General features: G+C 46.6%; 1 protein-coding gene across 6 annotated transcripts in view; it reads left to right on the plus strand.

Annotated features, from left to right (window-relative positions):
• Window positions 1–13,160, plus strand: part of B4GALT5 (beta-1,4-galactosyltransferase 5) — a 55,856-nt gene that overhangs the window by 27,108 nt on the left and 15,588 nt on the right. For all 6 annotated transcript variants that reach the window (XM_084777198.1, XM_084777193.1, XM_084777194.1 and 3 more), the window contains one exon: window positions 12,459–12,593. In XM_084777198.1, coding sequence (XP_084633324.1) covers window positions 12,459–12,593 — 135 coding nt within the window. The remainder of the gene's footprint in view (window positions 1–12,458; window positions 12,594–13,160) is intronic.

Genomic DNA, 13,160 nt, shown 5'->3' on the forward strand with positions numbered 1-13,160 from the left:
TACAAAGTTTCATGTAGCCCAGGTTGGCCTTGAGGCAGACTTGGAACTCCTGATCTTCCTGCCTCGGGACGGGGTTGCCAGTATGTACCACCATACTTTTATTGTGTTGAGTTTTAATTTTCAGACAGCGAAAGAAACTAAACAAAGCAAGATAGGTTTGCTGGGTTAGCCCTGCATGCCCAGCCCCTGTGCTCTGATCTGTTGATCCACAGAGGTTCCAGGCACAGGCCCAGGCTGCAAATCCAGAATCCCAAGAGGCTTTGAGCACCCAGAGAGGCTGTTGTCAGGCAAGATGGGAAACGCTAATTGGCCTCCGAGTGAGCAGAGTTGCTGCTGAGCTCCATCCCTTGATAAACGTACTCCCCTTGGCAGTCTTGTTAATTTTTAAAAATAAAGTGCCAAATCTATTATAGCCACTGTAATTTAATTTTTGCTGCATTTCAGAGCTATATGGTTGCCAGCATGGTATCAGCGTGGGCTGGGTTTCAACTGCTAACCTGATTGTTTATTCCTTCATTTATTATGTTGTATGTGACGCCTTGAATGAGAGTCACCATAACACTAACTGAGAATGAGTAATTTGTGTTTAGGTATGCCTTAACTAGGACTTCAGTCGTCTGTCCTTCATGTCCCTCTCTGTGCTTCCAGAGTGAATACTTTGCTGTGGTGAAGTGTTGCTTTCTGAAAACTTGGTTTGGGTCTTTCAGTCCAGGATGTAGCAGGGGCATTGTCTAAGGTCATGGCTGGCCCCACAGAGCTGCTTGTAGACTGCCTGTGACAGGCACTGACTGGGGTGGCAAGAACAGAAATGGTGAAGGCTTTCTCTCCTCACTCAGGTGTGTGTGTGGTATCTGTGTACTGAGACAAGGTTTCAAGGGCTGCCTTAAAGGTCTTGGAACAAAGCCAGGGATGATCTTGCACACAGTACCTACAAGCCTCATGGCCTCTCTTCTAAGTCATGCCAAACATGAGGGATGTGGACTGAAGACTTATTTTATTTAAGGGTGCGTGTCACAAGCACCACATGTGTGGGGGTGCCCCTGGAGGCCAGGGGTGTTGGATTCTCTGGAGCCGGAGTTACAGGCATTTGAGAGCCACCTGAAATGAGTGCTGAGGATTGAGCTTGAGTCCTTCTGGAAAACTGATACATGCTTTGAACCCCCCTGAGTCATCTGTCCAGCCTAGTAAATGGTATTCTTGATCCTGTAAACCAAATAATAGCTTGGAGCACATGAGACAGCCACTGGATGCTCTAACTTCATACATAGCCAACTGGGATCTGTGTCCCTGAATCATGGGCCTTGAGTTGTTTACAGGATTCTTAGATTTAATATATTTTTACTTAGGTTTCGTTGGCAATTTAGATATATCCAAAATCAAACTTCTCCTGCAGCTTCATTTTGAGACGGTCTCACTCTGCAGCCCTGGCTGGACTGGAAGGCACAGAGATCTGCCTTTCAAGGACTGGGACTGAAAGCGAGCACCACTACAGCCCGCTGCTCTCGCCTTTGTCGTTCATTCTCCGTCATAGAGCAGATTGGCTACTCTGCTTCTGTGGCCTTGGTTCATCAGAACTGACTTTGCTGCGCATATGTCACAAAGTCAAAGGGGAAAATAAATGGCTGAACATAGCAGAGAGGAGAGTACCAGCCCTCTTGTGCAGCCTCCTTCTAATGCATGCTCTGCACTGCTGTCTGGGGCTGTGGGCAGGCATTAGCTGTAGTCTATCTAGTGTCTGTCCTGGAGGGAGGCCTCCAGCCTCAGGCTGCTCAGGAAAGCCCTCTGTGTGTGCCTCAGGCTGGGCAGTTGATAGTGCTGACTCTGGATCTATTCTGATGAAAGCTTGGCTCTGACCTCAAGTGTTTGGCAAGTTGGATGTTAATATAAACTGGGATGTGCCTTTATTTTAGTTTTTCGAGACAGAGTCTCTGTGTGGCCTTGGCTGTCCTGCATTCACTTTGTAGACCAGGCTGGCCTAGAACTCACAGAGATCTGAGTGCTGGGATTACAGGTATGCAACACTGTGCCTGTTGGGGTGATAGCTTCATAGAAACTGAAATTCTCAAAATGGATAACACTATTAATCTGTTAGGATCTTCCAGGCTAACAGTAATACCATCATAGTGTCATCCTCACAAGACACAGAGATGGCCTTCTGAAAGAGGGTCAGCGTTGGAGCTGCACCAGAGAGGATGTCTGAAACCCTGGTGGGAGCTGAGCCGCAAGTTTAAGGCCAGCCTGGGTTGCAGATGTATCACCTGAGAGAAATAATCCTGTTGATTTGGGCTGTATGCCAGAGAGCAGAAAATGCTTGACACAGCACCCCATTGTCATAGGTTTCCCATAGGTTTGGGGAAATGTTTCATTGCAACAAAGAAAGAAAATAATTAAATAAATAAACAAACAACAACAACAAAACTCCTCTTAATAACCAGGACTGGTGCTGTATGCCTTTAATTCCCCACAGACAAAGGCAGGCAGAGCTCTCTGAGTTTGAGGCCAGTTTGGTCTAAATAAAGAGTTCCAGGAAATCCAAGACTCCATAGTGAAACTTTGCCTAAGAAAGGGGGTGGGAGGCAGTTGATTGATTTTCCTATATCTGCTTTGTGTTCTCACTACCAAATCTGTAGAAAGTGCAGTACCCTGGTGCAACAGAGAAGACAGGATAGCACAGAGCCTCTTTAACTCTGAACTTCCTTCTACTCTTCTCATTGGTGTAGCAGTTGCTTTTTAAGTTTTTAAAGATTTATTTATTTATTGTTATGCATACAGTGCTCTGCCTGCACCTGACATCAGATCTCATTATAGATGGTTGTAACCACTATGTGGGTGCTGGGAATTGAACTCAGGACCTCTGGAGGAGCAGTTAGTGCCCTTAACCTCTGAGCCATCTCTCCAGCCCCCATAAATGAGGATTGTTACAATCATACATTTTTCTATTTCTTTCTTTGTTTCTTGGTTTCTTTGTTTCTTTGTTTCTTTCTTTCTTTCTTTCTTTCTGGCAGGGATGTGGAGGGGTTGTTTGTTTTTGTTTTTTTGTTTTTTGTCTTTCAAAACACGGTTTCTCTGTGTAGCCTTGGCTGTCCTGGACTAGCTTTGTAGAGCAGGCGGTTGCTTGCCTCTGCCTTCCCAAGTGCTGGTATTATAGGTGTGTACCACCTCGCCTGGCTGCAGTCAAATCTTGCATTTTAATATTATTTATTTATTTATTCTTTTTTTTGTTTTGTTTTTTGAGATAGTGTTTCTCTATGTTATCTTGGCTGTCATACATAGATTCACTTTGTAGACCAGGCTGGCTTCAAACTCATAGCAATCTGCCTGCCTCTGCCTCCTGAGTGTTGGGATTAAAGGCGTGTGCCACCACGCCTGGCACATTTTAATTTTTAAATTACATTTGTCATTTTGTTTGTATGTTCATGTAAATGTGTGGGTGTGTAAATACCATGGTACATGTATGGAGATCATGTGGGTCCCATAGCTCAAACTCAGGTGACAGGCTTGACAACAAGCAGCCTTATGCACTGAGCCATCCCACCCTCCCCATGCAACTGTTCAGGGTGAATGTGCTGACTCCTGTGTCATCTCCTCAGCTCAGATGTCTCTGTCCCAGCATTCAGTTTCCCTTGGAAGAAGTTTTGTTTTGTTTTCTTTTGAGACAGAGTCTCATGTAGTCCAGGGTAGCCTCAAACTTGGCATGTAGCCTTGACTTTCTGGTCCTCCCAGCTGTACATCCCAAGTACCAACATTATAGATGTGCTAATGCATCACTTGGAGCCAGAGGGGAGATTCTTTGTCAGGTCCTGTCTGCCATCTGTGTGGTGTAAACATACTCTCAGGAGACGAATACTGGAGCCCTTGTCAGTACCAGTCCTTGGTTTCTATAGATAGTTCTGGTTCTGGGAAGCTCTTTTGGGCTTCAAGACAAGGAGGGCTTGAGAATGTGGCATCTCTTGTTGGCCTTTAGCTGAGGTCATTCAAGTATGGCAGTGGCAAGTGGCCATGGCAGTGTGCTCTGTGGCAGGCAGCCTGCAGCTCACTTGAGGGCAAGATGCTTCTTCATGAAGTGGGTGGGACCATGGTAGACATGTCAGCTGGAAAGACTGAGGATGAAAGAGTGGGCAGTTCCAGCCATGGGATGGAGGGGCATCAGGAAAGGTAAGACCTCATGAGCAGGCAGTGCCAGCAGCAGTAGGAACCTGATGCCACAGGACAGACCAAGGCTGGGGTGGGATTTGGGGGTTGGGGGAGGTAGAAACAGCCTTGCAGGTGGCTTTGCCTCCCACAGTATCTTTTCTATTGCACCACCCAGTCCAGGGCATAGTGGGTGCTGGCAAGACATGTGTTCGAAGGCTTTTGTGCAGTATCTTTTGACCCAGAGTTCCCTTTGGGCATGTGGTGTGAGATTTAGGCATCTTTGCTCCATGGGGCATGTGCCTGGTGTGGGGACTTGTGAGGGTTGGTCAGTATCATGCTATTCAGAGTTAAAACTTCTTGGTTGCATTTAGAATTTATATTCCTTCCTATTTAAATATGCAGAGACCTTGCATTCTCATAAACAACGTTGGTGAGAGTGGAAGCTGGCTTGCCTGCCTGTCTCGAGCCGCCCAGTGAACTTTCCTTAGATATGTTCACATCTAATTGTGTGCCATTTAATAATCCAGACTTTAAAAAAGATTGGCAGGTCTGTAGGACTGTGTGCAAGGTAGTACATGGCTACTGATTTTACCACTTTTTTTTTTGTTGTTTAATGCTTGGAAATAAGTTGACTGGGAACAACCTGTGATGGCCTGAGCAGCTTTTGTGTTTAGTATTGGAAGGCCTGGAAAGCAAGGCAGGTTCTCCCCAGTATCAGCCATCAGCCTGAAATGAAAGCCTTTGCCCTTTGTCCTGTGTGTGAGTCCATATCCAGTTTCCTTAAACACTTTCTGTTGTTCCAAAGCATTTAAAGGATGTGACCATGGCGTGCATGCAAATTCTGCAGCCAAAAATTCTTTTTGGTTTTTTTTTTTTTTTGGTTTTTCGAGACAGGGTTTCTCTGTGTAGCCTGGGCTGTCCTGGACTCACTTTGTAGACTAGGCTGGCCTCGAACTCATAGCGATCCGCCCGCCTCTGCCTCCCGAGTGCTGGGATTAAAGGTGTGCGCCACCACGCCCGGCTCTTTTTGCATTTTAGAGAAAAGAAATGTAGCTTTTTTTTTTTCTGTCTTAAAAACTGCTCTCTTTCTTGCTTTGTTTGTTCACCTGCCTTTGATATGGGGGTCTCACTGTGTAGCCTTCACTGGCCCGCCTCTGCCTCTTGAGGGCTGGGATTAAAGGTGTGCACCATCAGGACTGGCTTTAAAAAACAAACCAAACCAGAGCTAACCTTAGACACTTAATAAAGATGAGGATGACCTTGAATTCCCAATTCCCTTGACTCAGGTCTCTGGTGAGATTACAGGCATGAGCCACCACACCACTTTTTTTTTTTAATATTTATTTGTGTGTAAATGTGTATGTGTGTTTAAGATTTTTTCCTCCTCTGAGACAGTCTTATTCCTTATTCTTAGGGTCATAACCTTTATTTTTACTGTCTCCCAGCATGTGCGGTGAGAGGATTGGAAATGCGTAAGTCAGTGGCTCTCATTCAAGCACCATTTTAAAAAAATTTTGTTCGTTGATTTATTTATTTAATGTATTTGAGTGTTCTCTCTTCATGTACACCTGCATGCCAGAAGAAGACATCAGATCTCATTGTAGATGGTTATGAGCCACCATGTGGTTGCTGAGAATTGAACGCAGGACCTCTGCAAGAGCAGCCAGTGCTCTTAACCGCTGAGCCGTCTCTCTAGCCGCCCAAGCACCAAATTTTTAAAAATGTATAAATCTCTGAAGGTGCTCAGAATGCCTCCTGGCATGTTGTGTTGGTGCCCTACACTGAGGAATCCTGGGAGTCAGTTGTGACCCTGACAGTAAAAAGATCACACCAAAGAATAAAATTCAGATGGTTTTAGACACTAGGGAGACCTGGACTCTAGAGACAAAACCCTGTTGTGAAATCTGGCTTTGCAGAGTCAGATGACTTAGGCAGACCTCTGTTCTTCCTTCTGTGACTTAAAGGCAACAACCTGTATGCCAGTGGGGGGGGGAGGGGGAAGGGTCCACGCACACAGGCATTAGGGGACACACTAGTGCAGCAGGAGGCAGGAAGTACACTGACTCTCTAGCAAGCCACGAAGAACCCATCAGTTCATTCCTCCCTGAGATCCCAAGTGAGACCTGGGGCACTGTAATCCCTGGTGTTAGGGTGAGATTCAGCTATTCAGAAACTTAGCAGATGTTAGACATGGACGTCAGTGCTTTGCAGGTACTCCAGCACACTGGAGCCACACCACTGTCTTGACACGTGTGCTGTGGGTCTCTGTGTTTACCTGTGTGGCAGAGACATCGCCTTGAAGACTCCCACAGTGTAGGTCTTGAGGATCAAACAAGTTATCAGGTTTGGCTTTTACCCATTTACCCATCACACTGACTGAGACTGAGCTTTTGCTGTGCAGACCAGATTGGCCCTGAACTGGGGGCCGCCTTCCTGATTCTGCCTCCCATGTGCAGGCATTACAGGCCTGTGCTACTGAAGTTTATGTACTTATTTATTTAGAGACAGAATCTTGCCTTATTGCCAAGGGTGGCCAGAAACTCACTGTGTAGACCAGGATGGCCTTCTCCTACCTCAGAATTCCAAGTGTGGCTTTGTAGGAACAAGTCCCCAGGCTTGGCTTAGAATGGAACCTTGGTGCCTTGGTGATGGTGGTGGTGGTGGTGGTGGTGGTGGTGGTGGTGGTGGTGGTGTATTTGTTTTGAGCATTTCCTATTAGTTGGCCCACTTGAAGTCTAGTCCTGGACCCTTTCTTCAGTGTCATGGCTTTAGAGTGGTGCTCATTGCCTGAGCGTAGCATAGACAGCTCCCTACTGTGCTTTACTTAGCTTCCGGGAGCTTTAGCTTTGTAGGTACACTGACTGGTACACAGGTCTACAACAAACACTCTTAGGTGGATTTGCTCTTGATCTCTCTTCATCTTGGATTCTTTACATCACATTATTTTACTTCCAACCTGGTAGTTCTGTGAGGGATTTTTCTGAATCATAGTCTTACTAGTGTTTGTTCAAGAAAAAACTGCAGGTCAACTTAGAACCCAAGAGGAAAGAGGGAGATGCCAGCTCTGTGCCTGGAAGCCCTCTGGGTAAGCCACGGCTGCATGGAAAAGCTTATTTTTCTTATCTGGTTCTTATCATGGTTATAAGAGAGTCCTCAATCTAGACATGGGGCTGGCTAATAATTATATTTAGCTGATTTGTGCTAAGTGTTGCTTTAGTAGCCCCCACCCTGCGGCAGCATTTCTGAGCTGGTGCCTGTTCTGTGCTGTCTCAGCCTCCTCCACTCCCCCTCAGTTCCTGCACAGGGCCTGCTGCTTCCACAAGAGAAGTCTCAAGTCTGTGCGGAGGCACCTGCTGATATCACTGAGCACTTCACAGCTGGATGTCAAATTAAAATTGGCTTCTAACTGCAGTTCAACCACTGTTGATCAGGACTGCGGTGCTGGAAAACACTGCTTGTCAAAGTAAATCTCATAGAATGTTCCAGAACCCCTGGGTTTTGTACTTCATTAACTACATGACCAAAAGCCAATACTGTGGAGGTAATTTGAAACAAAAAGTGTTCAGTCATGGAAAAATGGTCAAGATGGCATCTACTTCATAAAGGTGAAGTTCTGAGTATTTGGAATGGAAGTTGTGTGCTTGGACACTAGCTTGTGTGGCTAAGTTTAGTAATGTGACTTTCTAGGAATGCTTGTAAGTTCCTGTATACATTTCATCTCTGTGACTGTTGGTCACTTGTGCGGGTAACAGAAGGGTGGGACACTTGTAAGGTCCTCTGTAGTCTGACACCTCTTGTTTCCTATGTATGTATCAGAAGGGCACTTAGCAGCTTCTCTAATAAGATTAAAGGGATTTTGCCTCCAGCAAGCCTAGTGAGAACTAATAACACACTGCAGCTGCTATTTACCAATATTCAGCAGTTAACTAGTGATTCTAGCTAAGGGTAGTAGGTTTATTACTGGAAATATCACGAAAAATTTTTCCCATAGCCAATTCTGCAGAGATTCTGTTGATGTTGCTAGTGACATGTCAGGGCCAGGGGCTGATTTGGAGAGTGCAGGGTCCTTGAGCTGTCTGTTGAGAAGACCTCTGAAGGGGGCTCCAGTTGGCAGTTTTGGGGTAGCAGATGAGCAGCTTGCTTCCTGCAGCTGTACCTCTCTGTCAGGGTGGACAGCTGGGTCTGTCTTTAGCACAGCCTGGGTGGAGGCTGAGACACTGTAGGGGGAACACACATGGAAGTGGGGGCAAGTGGAGTAAGAAATGGTGTTGATCGTCACTGGGGAACATTTTGGACCCAGTCCAAAGTTGAATTCTCTTTGCAGATGGCAATGTCTTACAGATTGCTGTGTTCTTGGAAACCATTCTTTCTGGACAGTGTTTGTTAAATGATCCTGATCCCAGGCAGACTGAGTCTAAATCTGTGACTATTTCCTTTGTTTGGCAATATTTGCCTTCTTGTCCTTTTATTTTTCAGGGTTGAGCATGTTCTGTGGTTAAACAGAAAGGCTTAGTGAACATGTGTATGTGGGAATTTCTTAGCCAAATGACAAGACTCATTCAACAGACAGTATTCACAAACTATTAATAAAACAGATTGCCAGCCAATTTAAAATTTTAATTAAATTTATTTACTTATGAAGGTAAGGCAGTTTTTAAGAATCAGGTCTCCCCTACAACCTGAATCCCAGGCATCAAACTCAGGTGGTCAAGAGTTTGGCCAAAAGAACCTTTATTTTGTGAGTCACCTTGACCCCAAAACAAGGCCTAAAAGTGGACCCTGAACTGCAAGAGTCCCGAGCCAGCTGAGCACAGGAAGCGTGCACACATTCACTCCTGTTCTAGGTTCTTCACACCTTGACTTCCCCAAAGTGATGGATACAAATTGTACTTGTGAGCAAAGCAGAGCCTTCCTGCCTAGGCTGTCTTTTTTGGTTTTTCGAGACAGGGTTTCTTTGTGTAGCCTTGGCAGTCCTGGGACTCACTCTGTAGACCAGGCTGGCCTGCCTCTGCCTCCCAAATGCTGGGATTAAAGGTGTGCGCCACCACCACCTGGCTCTAAGTTGTCATTTTTTAATGGGTATTTTTATTCATAGCAGTAGAAACACAGCTGGGATAGAAAGGGAAGGCTGGCATTGGCTTCTTCCAGAACTCTGTGTTGACCTTGGTTTGAAAGTTTCTTGGGATTTGTATGTCAGAAGAGCAGACCACTGGGTTGGTGGTAGCCCCAGTGAGTGATGACTAAGTCTAGAAGGCTCCATCTAGATTTGTACAGGAGAGGAACACAGATGCTTTAGTCTAGTTCTTTTCTAGTAACCATTTTCATTTAAACCACATGGCTCCTTTGTAACGACACAGCATAGCAGGGTGTTACTTGTAAGAGAAAAATAAATAAAAATTGAAAAAGGAAAAGAAAAAGCAAAACAATTGTAGCTAGAGAGGGTGGCACACACCTATAATCCCAGCACTTGGGCTGAGGCTTGAGGCTTGTAACTTCAAGGTCAACCTGCACTATACAGCCAGTTTAAGGTCGGCCTGGGCTTTATAGGAAAACCCTATCTCAAAAGAACCAAAGCAGGGCTGGGGAGATAGCCTGCTGGGTAAAATATTCTGTGTGCAAGTACTAGTGCCTGAGTTCAGCACCCACCTAAAGCCTGGGTATGGTTGATGTGCAGCTGTAACCCCAGCAGTGAGCCAGCACAGACATGGGGACTGATTTCCCAGAGACCACTGGCCAGCCAGCTACACAGTTGCTGCACACCAGCTTCAGTTAGAGACCTTGTCCTTAAAAATAAGGCGGAGAGAGATGGTAGATGAAGACATGATGCTGACCTCTGACTTCCACAGATGTACTGCTTGTCCCTACAAATCCAAACCAAATCAGACCTTTTAGTGGTAGAGCATGTAGGGCACAGTGGTTCATCTTACCTCTCAGATGCCTGCTGAAGGTATTTGGAGGTCACTGCTCTGTGGATGGATCTCTCCACTCTTTGAATCCTTAGGAAGATCAAGGGGACAAAGAATTAATGCACAGCAGATGTGCTCCTTGTTGCAATGTGTCTCCAGATGGAGCCCTGGGCTAGTAGCATTGATGTCACCAGGGAGCTGGATACAACTTTTCTTTTTTCTGGTTTTGAGACAGAGGTTTTCTCTGTAGCGTTGGCTGTCCTGGACTAGCTTTGTGGACCAGGCTGTCCTCAAACTCACAGCAATCCATCTGCCTCTGCCTCCCAAGTGCTGGGATTAAAGGCCTGCGCCACCACGCCTGGCTGGATACAACTTTTAGGTCCAACCTTGACTGCCCTAGTTCAAGTGCCTAGGGGCAGATGGAAGAAACTGCAGTGCTTTCTGGTTTTGTTTGTTTTCGAGACAGGATTTTGAGGCCAACTGTCCTGGACTCACTTTGTAGACCAGGCTGCCCTTGAACTCACAGAGATCTGCTTGCCTCTGACTCCCCAAGTGCTGGGATTACAGGCATACACCACCACACCCAGCTCAAAACTGGTTTTCTGGTAATTCTTTGGGGAGAAAGAGTTGAACCAGAAAGAATGAGATGGCTGTGCCTATGGAGCCCTCTGATAGCAGTGCCTTTGCAGCACACGGGTGGGGAGATTGTCTGCACTGCCCAAGCACTCTACACCTTCCATAGACATTTGTCTGGGGCCAGGGAGATGGTTCAGTTAGCAAAGTGCTTCCAAAGTGCCTGAGTGCCATCCATAGTGCCCATGTGAAAATGCCAGGCCTGGGGCCTTGTGCTTGTAATCCCAGCACCTGGCAGTGAAAACTTGAGAGTCCTGGTCAGCCTGCCTTGCTTAATTGCTGACCTTCAGGCCAAACAGAAGCCCTGTTTCAAAGGAGGCAGATGGCATTCCTGAGGATAGCACCCAAGGTCTTCCTCTAGCCTCCACACACATGCATACGTGTACATCCACCTCACCATTTGAAAGAGCAGCTTGCTTTTAAGGTGGTTTCCGGCAGCTGGCATAACCGTCTGTTGGAAATGAAGGAAGACCAGGTTATGTATGCTTCAGAAGCAAGTGAGAGATCTCATAGAAAGTTTAAGTCTTATGTTTAATGGATGGACTGTGGGCTGCCCTCTTGCCATGACCCACTGCAAGGTGGAAATAGAAAATGAGATGTCAGCCTTGAACACAAGCTTCTCAGAGCTACATCTTAAAGATTCTGAAGTTCTCCAGCCACAGGAGAACAAGCCCTGTGTTCTGTTCTTGGAGGTGGGGACGAGTGTGTGTGTCTTCCAACATAGAGCTCTGTTGCCTACTGGCCTCAGCTCTGAAGGCGTTTTCAATATGGACCAGCCTTGTGCTCAGTGCCTGGGGTCTCCACACTGAGCTGTGCAGCTTTATCCCATGCCATCCCGCCTGCCAGTGTAGCATCAGACTCTGGCTGAATGGAGTGAGTTACCATTATCCCTTGAGTTGTTGGTGCGCGTTATGTACAGGACACGGTGATAATATCAGTGCATGTAATCTAGATACAGCTTGTTGAGCCAGAATTGGTAGCCCAAGGCCACATGTGCTAAGCACAGGAGTGCCAAGACAGTAAGCCCTGTACTACATACAACCCGAGGCCACATCGGAAGCCAGCCAGGTGTTAAAGATTCCACCTCAGACACTAGCAAGCATGATTTGTAATGGGCCACCCTTGTAAGCCACTCTTGGCCTGTGAGAGGGACTGAGTCATACGGAGTGGCTGGCCAGGAAATAGTTATTATCTGGGGTGTGACTGCCTCCTGTAGAGCCTGAAGGAGCCTGTGCAGTAGCTGTGGCTGGCCCGTTTACTAGTTTACTGTGCACATTTGCTCATGGAACATTTTAGTGTACTCAGGTTACCTGAACAGCCTGTGCTGCGCTGCTGCCTTGAGTGTTGACAGGATGTCTTAGTCCACCATTCTACAGGTGTTGGGACACAGCCATTTCAGGGTCTGGGGGAGCAGAGGGCCTTTAGCTTCATTCTGAGTGACAATCAAATATAAAGTGGCTGTGCTGAGAGCCTGTCTGTAAAGGTCTTTCTGATTGTCACTGTGCTAGAAGGTACTGTGAATGTTTGCAGACCAGGTGTGACAGCTGCAGTTTGCACTTTTCTACACACCTACTTGGGGTTGGCTGAAGTTCCCCTGAGCCCTACTGGTCACCCAAGAACTGTGAGTATCCTGAATCCATAGTGGAAAATAGGAATGAGACTGTGGAAGGTTCGAGAGCTGAGAGAGGTTTTAAAGATTCAAAAAGGAGGGAAAGCCCCAAAGCTGTGCAGTAGACACTTTTGCCCGTGCTTCTTAATCACTCTCTTCCACTCACTTTTCCACAGTGAATACCTACCTCTTCATGGTGCAGGCTCAGGGCATCCTGCTTCGGGACAATGTGAGGACCATCGGTGCCCAGGTTTATGAGCAGGTGGTCCGCAGCGCCTATGCCAAGAGGAATAGCAGCTTGAATGACTCAGGTAAGCTGGTGGCCAGGGCCCTAAAAGGACTGTCCGCTCCCAAGAGAGGCAGGCAGGGCTGAATAAGTCTCTCCAAAGAGAATGTGTTGAAAAAAAGGCTGGTCCAAGAGTCATCACTCCTCTGTTCAGGGTGTGTTAAGGTGACTAGAGGGCTGTCCGTCATCCATCCTTCCTTCCTTCCTAAGACGAGGTTTCTCTGTGTAGCCCTGGCTATAATGGAATTCACTATGTAGACCAGGCTGGACCCAAACTCAAGAGATCCAGCTGCCTTTGCCTCCCAAGTGCTGGGAATAAAGGCATGTGCCACCACTGCCTACCTGAAGGCTGCATTTCTATTCTGAATTCAAGGTTGTCTTTTAAAACATGGCTTTTTGTTCATTTAGTTTTTGAGGCAGTGTCCCTCTGTGTAGTCATAGCTGGCCTCAAACTCACAGAGATCTGCCTGCCTCTGCTTCCCAAGTGCTGAGATTAAAGGTGTTCACTGTTACACCTGTCTTAATTTGGTGGGGGGTAAGCGTATGCCATGGAGTGAGTGTGGAAGTTGATTCCCTCCTCCACTAAGTCAAA

The sequence above is a fragment of the Acomys minous genome (genome assembly GCF_964271855.1).
Source record: "Acomys minous genome assembly, chromosome: 3".
NCBI classification, from domain to species: domain Eukaryota; kingdom Metazoa; phylum Chordata; class Mammalia; order Rodentia; family Muridae; genus Acomys; species Acomys minous.